The sequence below is a fragment of the Poromitra crassiceps genome, assembly GCF_964638095.1.
Source record: "Poromitra crassiceps genome assembly, chromosome: 12".
Lineage (NCBI taxonomy): Eukaryota > Metazoa > Chordata > Actinopteri > Beryciformes > Melamphaidae > Poromitra > Poromitra crassiceps.
The window spans coordinates 30,857,586-30,877,185 of NC_139632.1; the positions used below are offsets into that span (position 1 = coordinate 30,857,586).

Here is a 19,600-nt window from a genome sequence, read left to right on the forward strand (position 1 = left end):
CTCTCACGGCTCGTCATTCTGCCAGGAGGAGAACTGGGAGCCATGGAGGAGCTGCTGATACCGACCAGGGAAGAGGAGGCGCGCTCCGAACACAGCTCGTCGTACGCTCCGGGAGATGCGGGGAAAACCAGGGCCGACCGCTTCAACAAGTTCCTCCGGGATACGGACCTCAAACGGCGCTTGAGAAAATTCTGCAAGCGCAACGGGCTGCTGAGCCTCTCTCTGCTGGCCGTGCTCACCGGCTGCATCCTGGGCTTTATGCTGAGGGGAAGTTCGCTCTCTACACAGGTATGTCACACCTGGGCAGGTAGACAGATGTGGAATAGGTTGCAGCCATGGGCCGTGAATACTATGGACGTAGCTACCGTGATGTCACCCATTGGTTTTTTAACTCCCGTTTTGAAGCTTAGTGTGGCCGTCACCATCTTGCACAGCTCGTGCGAGACGGCACGAGACGAGGGCTTTTCCAGAGCCGCAAGTCCGCCTGCCATTGGTCCGTGATAGGCAAGCTCTCAATCACCCCTAAAGCATTGTCTTTTCTATTGTCTATTTTACTCTAAGCAGGCGAGCGATATAAAATTTCACCCCCGTACAGTTGAAGGTGAAATTAAAGATATAAGTGTTTTGAACCAGGCTGTAGCCTACACAAGCAAACATACAAAGTCGGGCATTTTAACATGGGGGTGAATGGGGAATGGTTACGCAACTAAAACAACTTGGTTAAGGTTAGTGAAATGTTAGAGTTAAGGAAAACATGAAATATGGCTTATAGTTCAAATGTAGACTTTGACATGAAATATGAACACACTGGGAATCAAACCCCGGTCTCCAAGGCAAATGTAAATGCCCTTACTGACCACCGTGTTTTATTTCATTGTCACACTACCCTGGCATCGATTTCAGATGTTGTGGGAGTTCTATAGAAGTCTATTGGACTACCCTGCATGTTGTAGGAGTTCTATATAAGTCTATTGGACTACCCTGCATGTTGTAGGAGTTCTATAGAAGTCTATTGGACTACCCTGCACGTTGTGGGAGTTCTATAGAAGTCTATTGGACTACCCTGCACGTTGTAGGAGTTCTATAGAAGTCTATTGGACTACCCTGCACGTTGTAGGCGTCCTATAGAAGTCTATTGACCTACCCTGCACATTGTGGGAGTTCTAAGTCTATTGGACTACCCTGCATGTTGAGGGAGTTCTATAGGAGTCTGTTGGACTACCCTGCACGTTGTAGGAGTTCTATAGAAGTCTATTGGCCTACCCTGCACGTTGTAGGATTTCTATAGAAGTCTGTTGGACTACCCTGCATGTTGAGGGAGTTCTATAGAAGTCTATTGGACTGCACATTGTGGGATTTCTATAGAAGTCTATGGGACTACCCTGCATGTTGTGGGATTTCTATAGAAGTCTACTGGACTACCCTGCATGTTGTGGGAGTTCTATAGAAGTCTATTGGACTACCCTGCATGTTGTGGGATTTCTATAGAAGTCTATTGGACTACCCTGCATGTTGTGGGAGTTCTATAGAAGTCTACTGGACTACCCTGCATGTTGTGGGAATTCTATAGAAGTCTATTGGACTAACCTGCATGTTGTGGGATTTCTATAGAAGTCTATTGGACTACCCTGCACATTGAAACATGAGTAAAAAGGGGTCCCAGACCCAGTGTGTTAAAAGGTGACGCTATTGGGTCCTGACCATATTTGAGTTGAGAGTGAGAACTGGTTGGGAGTGACTAGTGGGGAGGGGGAGGGGACAGGAGGGGGAGGGGACAGGAGGTCACTGTGATACTTTCTGAAATGCAGCATCCTCGTGTCGTCTTGTGCACGAGCATCTGTCTGTCTGCTGTGGATCTGTACATCTCAAATCATCAACCTACCAGCTTACAGATGTCATGCTGAATTCTGTATCCCCCCCGAGAATTGCATCCCCACCATATTTTGGACAATTTTGACTTAGAAACGGGTGGATGCAAATCTCGGCAGATACAAAATCTGTTATGCCGAATAATGCATCCCCCTTTTAAGTTTCTTTTCAGGCACTTTAGGGTCAAACACTGTCACCAGCTCACATTTTGGGCTCTTTTTGTTTGTTTGTTTGTTTTGTTTTAGATTATTTTTGGGGCATTTTTGCTTTTATTAGACAGGACAGTAGGCAGACAGGAAAGGTGGGGAGAGAGAGGGGATGACATGCGGCAAAGGACCTCAGGTCAGGTTCGAACCCGCGGTCGGATTCGAACCCGCGTCGGCCGCGCGAAGGACCGAGCCTCCGTATTTTGGGCTGTTTTGACTTGACATTGAGAATCTCATAAACTCACCTGGTTTGAGAAAGGAGGGGGATGCAAACTAGCCTGGTAAACCAGCCGGTCACGTGAACTCACATTTCATTTCATTCTACCAGACCGTCTGGCCTCCAGCCTTGAGAGGGTGTTTTCAGAAATTATAAAGTGCTCTAGCCAATCAGTAGTCTCGCTGGCCAGCCTCCCCTCCCTTCCATGAGAGGAGTCTGGCAGCACTAGTCACCATTCTGGAATTGCGATGGGCGGCGCTTAGCGGCAGTGCCCTTGGAAAATAGTTTCCAACAATCCAACTTGCCATTTTCAGCGTGTAGCAACGAGCTAGCTAGTGTGTAGGTTTCTGCCGTTAGCTTGCTAGCTAGTTAGCATTGTTGTTTTCACTGCGGCGGCAGGGGACTATTTACAGCGACACACAGGGAGGAGGGAGCGGAAGCCGCTCTGATTGACATGGTCAGAGCCAATGACAGAGCTTGTAATAAGCGGGGAGCGGACATCCGGCAGCCACTGAAACAGTCACTCCAATGGGAGAGCAGCTGTAGAGCAGGGGAGGGCTTATGCCAGCAGCCTGTTCCCGTGCAGCCAGACTCCTCTCACGGAAGGGAGGGGAGGCTGGCCAGCGAGACTAGCCAATCAGTGACCCGCCTCGTAGTTGACATCGTAACTGGCCAATCAGGAATGCCGCTGGCAAAATGGTAATGGCTGCCTCCGTGGCTGTCCGCATCGAGCAGTAATGTCAACGTTCATTGAGTTTAAACAGCCATAAAGTGGCTTGGTGAGTTGCAGGGCGGGCGAGGCCGAGCTAGTGAGCACAGGCAGCGAGCGAGCCTAGGAATGGAGCGTGCCTAGTGCGCAAGTTGCCTAGTATATAAAATGTCAATGTGGCTCCTGAGTAGGGCAAGGTTGAGTGCAACTCCAAAATCATCAGTCTCAAGTAATGTCTCTGTCTGGTATAATGACACATCAGACCGAATGTTGTTATCTACAGATGTACAGTAGATTTATATAGTACTAATGGTTGAGGAGCATATTGTGGAACTCTTTCCTCTGCTGGCTTTCCTCTGCTGGCTATTTACTTTATTTTTTTGCGATTCCAGCGTGGGCCACACAGGACCCCTGTCTTAGGGCCACAACCCTTTATTTTGACAAAATGTTCCATAACTTCATCGACAATTAGAGGGTTATTGTGCATGTGTGCTTTGAGGGGGGCGGGGGGGGGGGGGGGGGGGGGGTTATGTGTCCAGGCCCAGGGGCCTGTCATCTGTCTATGAACAGATGGTACTGGACATTGATTACTCAGAAATGTAATGCGTAGGAATTGCACACTTTATTCTCTAATCAGATCAAATATATATCCTGTGGCTTTCTTTAAACTCTGGAGGATTTGGGGGAGCTGTGCACACACAGTAAGGCAGAAATGACAAAAATCTGTAAAAGGGGAAGAAATGTTTTACAGAGGCACATTTGGCCCATAGCAGGCTGTGATCTGATCTGATTCCGTTTTAATTGTACGAGATTTGACCTGAAGCATGGGACTTTTTTCTGAATTTTATGTAGCTAATGATTGAATTCATTGAAGTTGAAACTGATTATAGAAATCAAACTCATGATGATCTTACCAACTTTTTTATCATATTAAATCCGTATTGCATCGAAAAGTCCTAGATATTTAGATTGTTCTGGCTTGTCTTGCTGTTCTACCTTTAGATTTGAGACTTGACATTGATGACGTGGACTTGACTTGTAATCGACTTGGGACTTGACTTGAGACTTGTGCTTCAAGACTTGAGAGACTGACTTGTGACTGGAGCAGAGTAGACTTGTGACTGGAGCAGAGTAGACTTGTGACTGGAGCAGAGTAGAGTTGTGACTGGAGCAGAGTAGACTTGTGACTGGAGCAGAGTAGACCTGTGACTGGAGCAGAGTAGACTTGTGACTGGAGCAGAGTAGACCTGTGACTGGAGCAGAGTAGACTTGTGACTGGAGCAGAGTAGACTTGTGACTGGAGCAGAGTAGACTTGTGACTGGAGCAGAGTAGACTTGTGACTGGAGCAGAGTAGACTTGTGACTGGAGCAGAGTAGACTTGTGACTGGAGCAGAGTAGACTTGTGACTGGAGCAGAGTAGACTTGTGACTGGAGCAGAGTAGACTTGGTCTCACCTCTGATCTCACCTGACAGTGAAATGACCACAGCAGACAGATATTCTTTAGGGCATTTTGTGCTTTTTCGTTCCAGGCGAAGATCTATTTCTCCTTTCCTGGAGAGCTGCTGATGAGGATGCTGAAGATGCTCATCCTTCCTCTCATCACATCCAGGTAAACAGCAGACAGATGTCCAATCACACGGCGGACAGGCGTCCAATCACACGGCAGACAGGCGTCCAATCACAAGACAGACAGGCGTCCAATCACACGGCAGACATGCATCCAATCACATGGCAGACAGGCGTCCAATCACATGACAGACAGGCGTCCAATCACAAGGCAGACAGGTGTCAAATCACATGGCAGACAGGCGTCCAATCACACGGCAGACAGGCGTCCAATCACACGTCAGACAGGCGTCCAATCACACGGCAGACATGCGTCCAATCACACGGCAGACAGGCGTCCAATCACATGACAGACAGGCGTCCAATCACATGACAGACAGGCGTCCAATCACAAGGCAGACAGGCTCAAATCACACGGCAGACAGGCGTCCAATCACACAGCAGACAGGCGTCCAATCACATGGCAGACAGGCGTCCAATCACACGACAGACAGGCGTCCAATCACACGGCAGACAGGTGTCAAATCACACGGCAGACAGGTGTCAAATCACACGGTAGACAACAGTCCAATCACACGGCAGACAGGCGTCCAATCACATGACAGACAGGCGTCCAATCACACGGCAGACAGGCGTCAAATCACATCAAATCACATGGCAGGAGCCTTTGAGTTGGTCAGGTGATCGAACACCTTTTGTAAAAGGAGGATTCTGTGAGGTAAAATGTTTGGGTGAAGCCTGGGACGAACATGGACTTGAGCGTGTAACTTTGTGTAACGTTAAGCTAGATAGATAGATTGTATATTAGCCACACGACCAAGGTCATGTAATTTGTTTTTGGTATAGCATGTTTCAACTCTGCAGCACAATACATGCATGAACAACAGCACACAATCACAAATGATCATGAACAGTACATAATACATACAGTACAGGAGGGGACTACAGGGAGGAGTTTAGAGCCTCGATAGCTCTGGTGGAAAAAGCTGTACGTTTAGTTTGTGAAACGTCCTGGTGGTCATGGTGGCTTCGTGGGCTATAAACCAAACATCTTGGGTACACTGAAGACCTGATGCACATCATCTCCGTGTCTCTCTCAGTCTTCCCCGTGTCTCTCGACTTTGAACGATAAAAAAATCACTAAAGTTTTTCACATGAAAAAATCCAGTCTAGTTCCTGCTGTTGGACCAGAATCCTTTACTGGAGGAAGAACCTGGTCTGAACTGGATTCCTGTCAGAAACATGGAGGCTGAGCTTCACAGATCGAGCTCATTTCACTAAATGAAGTGAGACTGTGCAGTTTGTTCATGAACTGATTTGAGTTCTGCCCTCTCCAAGTTGAACATAAGAAAATGCTCAGTGGTCTCTGGTTGCCTCCTCAGTTTGATGTCGGGTCTGTCGTCGATGGAGTCCAAAGCGTGCTGCAGGATGGGCGTCCTGACCGTCACCTACTACCTGTGGACCACCTTCATTGCCGTGGTGGTGGGCATTGTGCTTGTCATCATCATCAAGCCCGGCGTGGGCACGGAGATGGACAGCAACAGGCTGGGAGGTGGGCCAGTCATGACCTCAGCCGACGCCCTGCTCGACCTCATCAGGTGAGACTGGGCAGAGCTGGAGACAGGGACAGCTGTTATTATATGACCTCATCAGGTGAGACCGGACAGAGCTGGAGACAGGGACAGCTGTTATTATATGACCCCATCAGGTGAGACCGGACAGAGCTGGAGACAGGGACAGCTGTTATTATATGACCTCATCAGGTGAGACTGGGCAGAGCTGGAGACAGGGACAGCTGTTATTATATGACCTCATCAGGTGAGACCGGACAGAGCTGGAGACAGGGACAGCTGTTATTATATGACCTCATCAGGTGAGACTGGGCAGAGCTGGAGACCAGGGACAGCTGTTATTATATGACCCCATCAGGTGAGACTGGGCAGAGCTGGAGACAGGGACAGCTGTTATTATATGACCTCATCAGGTGAGACTGGGCAGAGCTGGAGACAGGGACAGCTGTTATTATATGACCTCATCAGGTGAGACTGGGCAGAGCTGGAGACAGGGACAGCTGTTATTATATGACCTCATCAGGTGAGACTGGGCAGAGCTGGAGACAGGGACAGCTGTTATTATATGACCTCATCAGGTGAGACTGGGCAGAGCTGGAGACAGGGACAGCTGTTATTATATGACCTCATCAGGTGAGACTGGGCAGAGCTGAGGTCAGTCAGATAAGGGGGGGCCAGGCTGTGGAGGGCTTTAAAGGTGAGGAGGAGTCATTTGAGGTTGATGCGTTCTTTGACGTGGAGCCAGTGGAGGGAATGGAGGACAGGAGTGATGTGGTCACGGGACCAGGTGTTTGTGAGCAGGCGGGCGGCTGAGTTCTGAACCATCTGGAGTCTATGGAGGGAGCGGGAGGTGATGCCAGTGAGGAGGGAGTAGATGTCGCGACTCTTCTTATATACACGGCTCTGACACACACCACACAGCGATCCAATTAAAGGACAGGGTGATTAGTCTATTTTTAGTAATCCCGGTGGGCAGGTGACTGACAGATTAAGCAGTGAATGGCGGCGTAGACAGTGATCTGTGCTGCCTGCCGCACGTTTGCAGACCGCCGGTCTCGTGACACACACACACACACACACGCACACACACACACACACACACACACACACACACACACACACACAGGCCCCACCCCCTTTGTAAACAACCTCATGAGCCAGGTTGTCCACATCGTCCTCTTGACCTTTAAAGGGACACTCCACAGAAAAACAATGTAGATTTATTTTGCATGATGTCACACCTGTTTACAGTTTTGCAGGCATTCATTGAGTTGAACAGTTATTGAGAGTTGATTTGAGTTAAGTTGTGGACCAGCGATGTCTTGTGCATGAATGACATCACTGGTTTGCACTGGTTGTGGTGGCCATTGTCAGGATTGTCTCAGGGAGAGCATCATCCAAGTCTGTTTTGAAAGAAAATGTTACATAAATAAATAAAATATGGCATATTTAGACTTCATGTTGTCTGAAATGGGGGGGGGGGGGGGGGTGCGCATAATACTGCGACAGGCACCGATAATCTGTGTACAAAGTGGGCCGAGGTCATTTTTCAATTTTTTATAGATTATGAAAGTGCAGATTGTAAGCTTTCAACTGATGTGTCACACGTTGAAATCTGAAAATAATTGAAGAAGATATGCTTATTTGAATGTTAGTACACCTAAACTCAACATTCAGAGAAAATCAGCCTGAAAGGTAAGCCCCTTTTAGACTGGCCAAAAATCCCACTAATATCCACAAACTAGTGGCATTTTCTCCACTCTAAAAGTTGCCAAGCCGGGCCGTTTAGCTGATAGAGCGACCCTGCAAGTGAGGTGGGTTTTTACGCGATGGCTCTGCACGCCATGGCGATATAAATCTTGGCGGTGGTCCAACGCACGATTTTCCGACCCTGCTTCTCTTCCTCCTGAGTTGCCGCCCCTTTCCCACCATGAGTCAGTGAGATTCAGTGATTCCCACAGGCTGAAATTCAGCGTTCTTAACAGTTAATTACTTTACATTGATGGAATATGCCGACAGAACAAAGCATGCATCTCTCTCATGGTGCATGCACAAGCGCCAGGCGGCAGGTGCATACTGCGTCAAGTCAGCCAGAATGTATAAGTAAGTAGGTCATCCACTTTAGCTCTTTCAAAATAAAACCCTTGTAATGTTAACAATTCATTTTAATTTTGAGTAGCCTATTATGCTTTACAGCCACAGTTGGGGAGTGCGCTTAGGGGAACCTGACTGAGTGCAGTGTGGGATGGGGGTGGGAACGGGCACTGCACTAGTTGGTGATAAGTTATATTACTGAGTTACTGCTAAAAGTAATATATTACATGTAATATGTTACTTTTGTAACGAGGTACCCCCAACACTGCTCTTGTAAACAGAAAGCTGCACCCCCCATCCCCACGATCTACCATGCTGACTCGGCAGTGAACTGCCGCATGCCAATGAATAAATGTGGCTTTTGTAAATGTGGTGTGATGTCAGTTTTTGATATCAACATTTTTCAAACCTGCATTTTCATTTTCAAATTGAAGTACATGAATACTGACTTACCAGAAAATTGTAAATCATTTTTCATCTGTAATTCACAAATTCATTCTTATCCTACTAGACAAAGCAATAACCTTAATATACCATTGTATCGTACATCCAGAGGTCAATTTTCGTTAAAATATCATGGAGCCAAAATATGGAATTCAAACTTACATTTATTGACTGTTTCTCTATCCCTGTCTGTGTACAAAAAGAAACTAAAAGGTTTTCTAATGTCTGGTAAATTTAGCACTGAGTGAGCTATGGCATTTCTGAGAGAGGTCTAAACCTCATTCTCATTTTTATTTCTTTTTTTATTCCTATTTTTTTTTTTTTTGATTTTTTTTTTTTTTTCACTAATCTGAGTTATCATTGCATTGTAATGTTTGTTCAATGTTAATTGAGTAACTTGTATTATTATGTTTTTCTCTTGAGGTGAGATCTTTATATAAACCCGTAGTGGGTTTCTATCTCACCTGCACATGTTTTTTTCTCCAATGTTGTAAACATTTTTTATTTTGTTTCTGTTTTCCTTTAATGTGCAAATAAACATAAACATAAAAATACCAGCCGCCTCCAGAGCGCAGTAACTTCTCTCTGTCCATTTTTATCTTACAAAATACACCTATTTACTGATCCAAAAACGTCTGCGTTTTATGTGGAATGGATAGTTCATCCTCTTTTTTGTGTACTAACGGAAAACAAAACCGAAAAAAAAAAAAAATCACAAAAAAACCTTTTCCCTCAATTTGCGTGATTTCAAGGCTGCCGAGTTTGTACTGGAAAAACCAGAACGTGTCATTATCAGTGTTGGCAATCTGCCAAAAGAATTGGAAAATATCAGCAAAAAGTCCAATATCGTGCATCCCTAACATCATGCCAACTTTATTATCTTCACTTTTATTCCATCATATTTAGCTTTCCTTCTCCAGTCTCAATCACATCTGACAGTTTGCAGGAAAATGAAATGGAGTCGACTGAAAGGCCACTGACATGACCAACTATGACATGGCTTTATGAAGACAGAAGAGGCACGTGATTGGTGGATTCAGATGTGAAACTTTCAGCTGGAGGTGTATTTTTCCTCATAATTTGCCCTTCTCTTCACAGAAACATGGTCCCATCCAACATCATGGAGGCCACGTTTCAACAGGTCAGCCAACAGCCAGCAACCAAACGTTTCCAGTTCACTGCTCTCACAGCACAAAGCAGATCTGAAAAATGTGACACTAGTGGAATGATTAATAACAAAGATATTTATCTATCTGACACATTTTAAAGGAAACTATATAACAAGAGCTAGGCTGACAGAATGACAACAAAACAACAATTAAAAAGTGTGAAAAATATACTTTCGATCTTTTCCCCCTGTTTTTATTTTTTGTTTAAATGTTTTATGGTCGGTCACGATTCAGTGGCTGGCTGCTTGGCTTGGTTCCAGGCTTAAAACTCTTTATATAAGGATTTTTCAAAACATCTATGGAGAAATTGAATGGGGAATTCTCTTATGGAACTGGATCTGCGAAAATGTGGACGGTCTATGGTTTAAATCAATATATGATCATAAGGATTTTTCTCGATATATATCACGATATGGTTTATGTGCGCACAATAATGTTAAATAATCAAATTAATGTTTATCTCATTGAACTGAATGGTTATGTTAGGTGTGATGTCAAACAAAACAGAACATTTCAAATAATATTTCTACCATACCTAATTTTATATGTTTTTAAGTAACATTTGCTTGTCGTCATCAATTTAGACAGCAGAAATGTGTCACAATATTAAAATATAATCTTCATATCACAATATAATTTCACTGAAGGACGATGAATGATAATATTGAATTATCACCCAGCCTGTCTTAAAATATATATATTAAACGTAAAGAAATGTGATTGGTCTTCTCCTCTTGGTTTCATTTTTCAGTACAAAACGGACCTGATTCCCATTCTGCGGCTCCCGACCAGAACCGTGCAGCCCAACTTCGTGTATGTCATACCTGACGACGCTGACCCGGCCGGGCGGACGGTGTACCTGGAGCTGACCCCGGCTCCAGACATCACCTACAAGACCAGCGCCGGCACCAGCCACCAGATGAACGTCCTGGGCATCGTCATCTTCTCCGCCACCATGGGTGAGCGGGCGGGGCGGGGTGGGGCCGGCCGGCTAGTCGGCCACCATGCGTGAGAAAGACTAATTGCCCTTGCTGGGCCTGAACGCCCAAATGAAAATATCAAGTCAAGTCAGTTGTATTTATATAGCACCAAATCACAAGAGTCTTTAGCCCTGTTCGAAACTGGTCCCTATTCCAGAAATAGTGGACTATATAGTGTTGGCCATTTTGTACTACTGTCCGAATTCTCAACTGTTAATTTGATTCACTATATAGTCCACTGTAAAATACCCACAGTGCAGAGCCCTACTCAAATGCCAGGCGGACAGCGGGCTCTAACTAGGTCACATAAGGGACATGATCGTCACATGACTGAAGATGGATCAAATTACTATTTTCGATGTACTGTAACTTGCACAATCTATGGCCGGCGAAGTTGTAATATACTGTATCATCATGTCATGCTGTCTTTGGGTCATTTATAAATGACCATTCATAAATGACTGTTTTTTTTGTACCGCTAGTTTACATTGAAGTTCATGGCGAGTGGCACTAGTGTACAGGAGTTTATTGTATTTACCCACAATGCCTTGCGTTGCTTGGCCAGACTTGACGTAGTTTCCCCTGCTCTATATGGCGGCGGTGCTGCTTTGGCGCTAGCGCAGCACCTCTAGCGTCTGTTTCCAAAAATGCATCAGTGTCGGCTCTTTCCTTCCACGCTCTTTGCTGCAGGTCTGCTGCTAGGCAGGATGGGCGAGAGAGGAGCCCCGCTGGTCAACGTGTGTCAGTGCATCAACGAGTGCGTCATGAAGATTATCAATGCTGCTGTCTGGTGAGCTGAAACCCACACAGGTCTGCCTGGAGAAATACATATGCAATTTTAAAATGGAAAGCGTGTAGGAACCCTGTCAATCATCTCTATTCTGTTATTTGTGGCTATGAAGAACAATCTTCATACCTGGGCACTATATGGCACGGGGGCCAGAACCGGCCCTCATGATGGTTCTGCCTAGCCCGGGAGGTCTCAGAAAAACTTTGAATGAGACTTTCAATATAATAAATTCTGAAGAATAAGTGCACAGTATCTTTTCTATAACTTCATCTAGTGATAAGATTAGATGTTATGACAACATTTTCCTGGCCCTTGGCAATAATCTGGGTTTCTCATGTCCCCCCCCAGGAAAAATGATTGCCCACCCTTGATCTATACCAAGGGTTCCCAAACTTTTCAGCTCCCAATCCCCAAAATAACGGTGCCGGAACCTCATGACCCCCAATATCCCCGGAGGTGGTTGAAACATACAAACGTTGGGTTGGTGTGCACATGAGAATTCTGTAAACAAAACAAACAATTACGGTTAAAATGTGGTTAAATTGTATTTCACACATTTTGTAGTTCACATATTCTTTAGACCAATTTCACACATTCTGGAAATCATCTCGCAACCCATATGCTCATATGCTTATTATATCATAGAGAGAACATTTGCGATGTAACGTACCTCCGTGCTGCTGACAGCAGTTTGCTGTCCGTCACGTAGATCGCAGCTCCTGCTGTATCTCCCGCTGCTGTTTGTAATCCATATATGACGTGATTCCATACAGATGGCAAATGAATTCAAATGAATCGTCCATAATCTTGAAATCAGATCATATCTGCTAGGTTTAGCTACACAACAAACTGTGTCTACTATGAGCTGCCCCGGATGTGCTTCTCTTCTTCTTCTGTGCTTCTCTTCTTCTAGAAGAAGAGAAGCACATCCGGGGCAGCTCATAGTAGACTCAGTTTGTTGTGTAGCAGCCTAGCCTAGCCTAGGAATAAGCTTTTGACAAGACATAAATACAATCATTTCAGATGCCTCGTTTTCAGGTCGCAGTTCAAAACTGATGATCGTTTCTGCTGATCCTAATCAAACCATAGTTGTCAGGGTGACTTAAAAATCATATTTAAAGCTGGAAATAAGGTCCAGGGTGTAAAGAAACTGGAATTTTCATTTAATATAGAGAGACACCCAAACTTCCAGTCACTTCCTGTATCTGTGCCATGGAGTTTTCGCCACTGCCACGTCCACTTAGGAGACTGTTCAATCCCTGCCTACCAACACGACGGTTCATATCCTCGTGTTACCTCCAGCTTGGTCGGGCGTCCATACAGGCACAATTGGCTGGTGTCTGCGGGATTGAGGGTATTGTCCTGGTCGCTGCACCTCCTCTGGTCGGTCGGAGGCGGAGCGCCTGTTCGGAGGGAAGGGAACTGGTTGGAATAGCGTGATCCTCCCACGTGCTATGTCCTACCGGTGAGGCTCCCGCTGTCAGGAGAAAAGAAGGGGCTGGCTACTGCTCATGTCTCGGAGGAAGCATGGTGCTAGTCTCTGCTCTCCCCAGATCAGCAGAGGGTGGAGCAGCGACCGGGGCAGCAGGGGGAATAATTGGCAAAGTACAATTGGGGATAAAATCGGAAATATATATTAAAAAAAGACATGCATCTCTGTCATCAGGTACTTCCCGTTCGGGATCATCTTCCTGGTGGCGGGTAAGATCCTGGACATGCAGGACCCCAGCACGCTGACCAAGAAGCTGGGCTGGTACACGATCACAGTGATGGCCGGGCTGTTCGTCCATGGTCTCATCCTCCTCCCGCTCTTCTACTTCATCCTCACCGGCAAGAACCCCTTCACCTTCATCAAAGGCCTGCTGCAGGCCATGGTCGTCGCCCTGGCCACCTCCTCCAGGTCAGACGCAGGCGCCACTCGGCATGCTGGGAAGAGTAGTTTTAGCCTGAAGGATGAGTTTTGTTCTCATTTGGGTTTGTTTGAAGTGGGGTCCTATGAGGTACTTGCATACAGTCAGTGTACTGGGTAAAGCACTCTGGACCCATCACTATGAGGTACTTACATACAGTCAGTGTACTGGGTAAAGCACTCTGGACCCATCACTATGAGGTACTTACATACAGTCAGTGTACTGGGTAAAGCACTCTGGACCCATCACTATGAGGTACTTACATACAGTCAGTGTACTGGGTAAAGCACTCTGGACCCATCACTATGAGGTACTTACATACAGTCAGTGTACTGGGTAAAGCACTCTGGACCCATCACTATGAGGTACTTACATACAGTCAGTGTACTGGGTAAAGCACTCTGGACCCATCACTATGAGGTACTTGCATACAGTCAGGGCCATCGCGCACCGTGTTTGGAGATCCGACGCTCTCAATGCATCAGGCTCAGAGCTGTTTCCCTGTAACTTAGCCACCTAAAAGAACGCTCACCTAAACAAATCAATGTCAGTGTACATGTACGCTCTATTTTGACAATTTTCATCGCTTTACTTTAGCGTCAAACAGCCCTCTTATTTGGCACTACATTTCCTCCCAACCGTAGAACTACCGTATTCCTCCGCTAAACGCCTGCACAGAGCCGCGGCTCGCATCTGGCCCGACCCAAGCAACCGGATTTCCCGGTGTGAACGTGACCTTAGATGTGGCCCGAGCGAGCCGGCTCTCTAACCTGCGGCTCTCTCTGCACAGCTCGGCCACTCTGCCCATCACCATGAAGTGTTTGTTGGAGAACTGCAGTGTGGACCGGCAGATTGCTCGCTTCGTCCTCCCCGTGGGCGCCACCATCAACATGGACGGCACGGCGCTGTACGAGGCCGTGGCGGCTATCTTCATCGCCCAGGTCAACGACTACGAACTGGACTTGGGCCAGCTGGTCACCATCAGGTAAACTGACAACAACGCACTCAAACTAGGGCGAGCGATAATTCACTATCGTTTATGGTCATTCAGTGTTTAGTTTACTTTACTTTAGTTGCACATTTTTAAAAGAAAGGTCAAACAGAGAAAAATGTATACAGAAAATAAAATGTGCAGGTGAGGTAGAAACCCACTACAGGCTTATCTGAAAAGAGCACCATGTTGAAAACAATTCGTTATTCTAGATTTCTAAATTCTGAATCATGTGATGATCTGATGATTTCGCGAAATAATGACACAATTTTGCTGTCTGAACTGAGAACAAGCACGTTTTATTTAAAAACTGACAAAATAAGTAGGGATGCACAATATATCGGCAATCATATCGTATCGGCAGATGTTAGTCTATTTTTTTTTACATATCGGCATCTGACCGATGTTGATGTTAATATCGGTTATCGGTATCAGCCAAATTTTTCACATTGAGAGGAAACAATGCGGTAAATCTGTGCAATTGCTAGTAGAAATAGAAAACAAATAGAGAAAATAGACGTTTTTTTATCGATTTGTTAAGTAAACCCTTTAGCCTTGCAGTTACAGCTCCCCGCCAGGAGGTGGCGCTGCACCCCCTAAGCACCTCTATTCCAACATCCCTGTATACTCCGAAGCGAACCCCACGTAAGGTTCTGCCAGACTAAGAGGTCCAAGAGTCCGACCAGCCACAGTACAGCAGGACCAGTGCATCTCTTCTCCTCAACCAGAACAAGAACATATTAGCTCATATTTTGTCATGATATGTGATTATGTTCTGTTATGGCAGCATCACAGCTACGGCCGCCAGCATCGGAGCAGCCGGGATCCCCCAGGCTGGTCTGGTTACCATGGTGATCGTGCTGACATCAGTTGGCCTGCCGCCAGATGACATCACACTCATCGTGGCCGTTGATTGGGTCCTGTAAGTCAAGGGTTTGGGAACTTTGGGAACCACTGCTGTAAGTGATTCGATGCATGCGTTAGGGATGTAACAATACACTCAACTCACGATTCCATACGATTCACAATACTGAGTTCATGATACGATTTTTTTTTTTTTACAAAATGAGATTATAGACAATTTATGACTGAAAAACATCCCTTTAATTATTTCTTAGACAAAAAAAGACAAACTGTATTTTTTCATATCTTTTCTTTATCAAATTAAAGAATCTCTTTATTTCTAAACTGCAAAACACAAACTTTGCAATGGATTCATATTTCCTTTTCTTTGTAAAAGAAAAACAGTGGAAAAAAGCATCACGATTAATTTCATCTCATTGATTTGAATCTCAAACATTTGAATACACATTCGATTTTTAACTGTCCGCGATGTATTGTTACATGATAATATGAGTAAAGCAGGGGCCCAGCCATTTCTGTAGGACGCCTTGCCTGCCTACCAATTTCACGGGAGTCTCCCTATTCTTAATCCTTTCTCCCGCTGTCCTCCCGATCTGGGAATTTCACCCGTTAATCTCACGATTTCATAGTGATACAAATGGCTGTAGCGGATTTGTTTTAAAGCTAGAGTGAAGTTGCTGGTATCATATGAAACTAGATCAGGGATGGGCAACTTTGATGATAGTGGTCAACAACAAAAAATCCTCGCTACCAGAGGGCCAGATTGCGACCGTGCACTGCCACCAGTAGCCTATACTGTAACACCATCACTCCCAATTATAGCTATTAATTTGATGAAAAGGACTGGTAATCAAAGTTTATTATACCAACATTTATATTCTTCATATTCAAATTTAGTAATTATTCCATTCAGATGACACCAGAAACTTTGCTCTAGCTTTAAAACAGCCCGTTACAGCAATTTGATGAGGTACATCACCCAAATATGTGATATTAATCAGATTAGTAATGTTGCCTGTGCAATGTGCATCCTGGATATAGTTTGTTACAATAGTGTTCGCTCAAATCCAAATGTTAAACAGTATGTGGATGGACGATGCTAACGCCATTAGCGCCATGTTCTTGGCTGTACAGTAAAATAAAAACACAGATTTGGGTCTAACCTAACCTAACCAAAAACATCCGCCTTGTAAAAAAAGAAGAAGAAATGGACCCAGGGGCCACACTGAGTGAGGTCGGGGGCCGCATGTTACCCACCCCTGAACTAGATGATCTAAGCCAGTGGTTCTCAAAGGGGGATCTAGGGGTCCTTGAGGGCGTTCCAGGGGGTCTCCAGCAAAAAGGGATAATATATTTTGACTATAATTCCATAGATAAGTAACATAATAATGTATGACCATTTTGGTCATGGGTTTCATATACTTTCTGTAATACAACATCTAAAAGCAAAAATCTTATCAGATTCCATGGAGTCCATGGTCTAATTTGTGTAAATTTAGGGGTCCTTGACCTGTTTGAGAACCACTGACCTAAGCCCTTGACCGATCACATCAAGATATCTGAATGAAAATGGGTTCTATGTGTACCCACAAACAACAATAAATAAAATGTTTAGTTTTCAATGTTTTAATGAGTAATGCCGAGTATTTTGGTTCAAAATAAATCAATGTAATAAAATAGTCTGGTTTAACGTGATGCTTCTCCTGTTGCTGCAGAGACAGATTCCGCACCATGATCAACGTGCTGGGCGATGCACTGGCAGCCGGGATCATTGCCCACCTCTGTCGGAAAGACTTCCCGCTGGGCGGCACGGGGAAGGTGAAGCATTCCTGTTCACTTTGTGTCTGACTCTGATCCAGAGACAGTCCCGGCTACAGCCCACTATAGGAGATTCTTGAAATTCCAAGAGGGGGCGACAATGTAGCGCACTATTCCCAGCTAAAAAAAACACGAGCAGGGCAGTTGACTTATCTAGGCACCAATTCAGCAATTTTACCGTGATTACAGACACGTTACTAGACAAGCTACAGACACAGCCACCAAGCGATTCATTGTGCCTGCTATGCCAATATAACACTCTTCCAAAGAGCCTCTCCTCTTTGAGATCATTACAGACAAGTTATTTAATCAAACAGCACCAAGTGCCTGCTTTACAAAATGCTCTGCCTCATGCCTACACACAACCAATCACAGGTAGAGTAGGGTGTGACATGCTTGGGCATCCTGGGGAAAGAAAATCTACCTTCGCCGTCCTGGGAAAACAAACAAACAAAAAAGAGTAAACGCCCATGTCTTGACTGAGGGGGTGGGATAGTCTGGGTGAGGGGGCAACGCCCCCTCATGCCCCCTCGTGATGCCGGGACTGTCCAGAGAGACCCCACTCATACCGACAGTAGAATCTCATAGAGTCCCGCAGCCAGGGATGACATATTTTTGTAGGCTTCACCAGAAATTGCCGCCATTTTGGTTCGTCAGTGGAAAAGTCTATGGGGATTTCACTTAAATGCATAAAATAAGGTCTGTGGTTAAGTAGTCTCGCTGGCCAGCCTCCTCTCCCTTCCGTCCGAGGAGTCTGGCGCCGCAGGTCTCCATAACTGGGATAAACCCTCCCGTGCTCTACTCTGCTCTCCCATTGGAAGCGTCGATTTCAGACGCTGCCGGATTTCCGCTCCCCACTTAAGACCATGTCAATCAGAGCGGCTTCCGCTCCCTCCTCCGTGGGTGTGGCTGTAAATAGTGCCCCTCAGTGAAAACAACGCTAAATAGCTAGCAAGCTAACGGCAGAAATCTACACGCTAGCTTGTTGCTACACGCTGAAAACGGCAAGTTGGATTGTTTGAAACTATTTTCCAAGGGCACTGCCGCTAAGCGCCGCCCATCGCAATCCCACTATGGAGACCTGCGGCGCCAAACTCCTCGGACGGAAGGGAGAGGAGGCTGACTAGCGAGACTATAGTGGTTAAGAAAAGTTTATGGGAACGCGAATTTGGGTTCAGCAGGATAATCTTCACAAACGTTAATCACTTTTATGACTTTTGAAGCGTTTTCTAAAAATCGCGTAAAAAAACGCATTTATGTTATAAAAGTCATAAAAGTTATTTGTTTTCAACAAAACAAAGTATGTATCTGTGTGAAGTTGACTTTCGTGTGTGTGTGTTTCCTCCAAAGCCTGTACCGTCGTACGGCACTCGGACTCCACACACGGCCAACAACTCGCACAGCGTCACCGTGCCGATGACGGAGATGCACACGCACAAAGACTGCATGTCGGAGCTGCTGGACGACGAGCGGCACATGCACACCGTCTACTACAACATCTGCCAAGTGTGACACCCGGCGGGAGAACACTCGCCTCCAACCTCTGGACCAACCTTTACGTTGGACGTCATCTTTACAGTGTGCAAATGTGGAGCGGCCAACGTGATGCACAGCGGCGCTACCAGAATGCATTGCACGCCTGCTTACATAGACAATGAATGGGACGCGTGGAAAGGATGGATCCTGTGGAAACGTAGCATTATTGTTAGCCCACAGAACAAAGGGAACGCCCTCACACAGGAGAACAGCAACATCGCTCGGTTTACACTCAAGGTTTCAGACCTTTTTGAAGACGAGTTGAAGTAACGGATACACCTCAATGATGGCAGGACTTTAATGTGTGAAGGAATTTACTGTTTTCTTTCTTTACTTTGGACTTCTGGGAGAAGGATTCCCTGAAAAGAGAGCGCAGTGCATTCTTATCTATCTACAACATTAAGGCAAACCAGACAGAATTCAAGTGTTGGCAACTTTTGTATAGAGCCAAAGTTACGCCCACTTTCTGGTTAGGCATAAGAACGAAGGGATTTCATCCGCCATTTATTTTCCCAAAGACATTTCGTAAAATGCTTATGAAAATCGTTTTACTTGGTGAAACCAAGTGATTCAGCTATATTTATAGTCAGAAGAGACCATAGGCATAGAGCATTTTTCACTTGGACAAAAACAAAAAAAAATAGCCTAGTGGATTTCCCCCCCAGGTTTTTTGTTTGTTTTGGTGGAAATGAAATGTTATATAGTCTCTCCTCATATAAATAAATAATAAATAAATATAGCTGAATCGCTTGGTTTGACAAAGTAAAACTATTTTTATAAACATTTTACAAAATGTCTATAGAAAATAAAATGGAGGATGAAATCCCTTGGTTTGGATGCTTGCCCCGGAAGTGGGTGTGACTT

General features: G+C 45.4%; 1 protein-coding gene across 1 annotated transcript; it reads left to right on the forward strand.

The window, feature by feature from the left end:
- Positions 1 to 42: 42 nt before the first annotated feature.
- Positions 43 to 18,712, forward strand: LOC310786388 (excitatory amino acid transporter 5-like; the record flags this gene model as incomplete). Its single annotated transcript, XM_083647595.1, has 11 exons — positions 43 to 288; positions 4,533 to 4,612; positions 5,952 to 6,167; positions 9,777 to 9,819; positions 10,599 to 10,806; positions 11,518 to 11,617; positions 13,284 to 13,517; positions 14,318 to 14,512; positions 15,306 to 15,440; positions 17,098 to 17,200; positions 18,551 to 18,712. 11 exons carry the CDS (start codon positions 43 to 45, stop codon positions 18,710 to 18,712), a joined length of 1,722 nt encoding a protein of 573 aa, XP_083503721.1.
- Between the last annotated feature and the right edge of the window lie 888 nt (positions 18,713 to 19,600).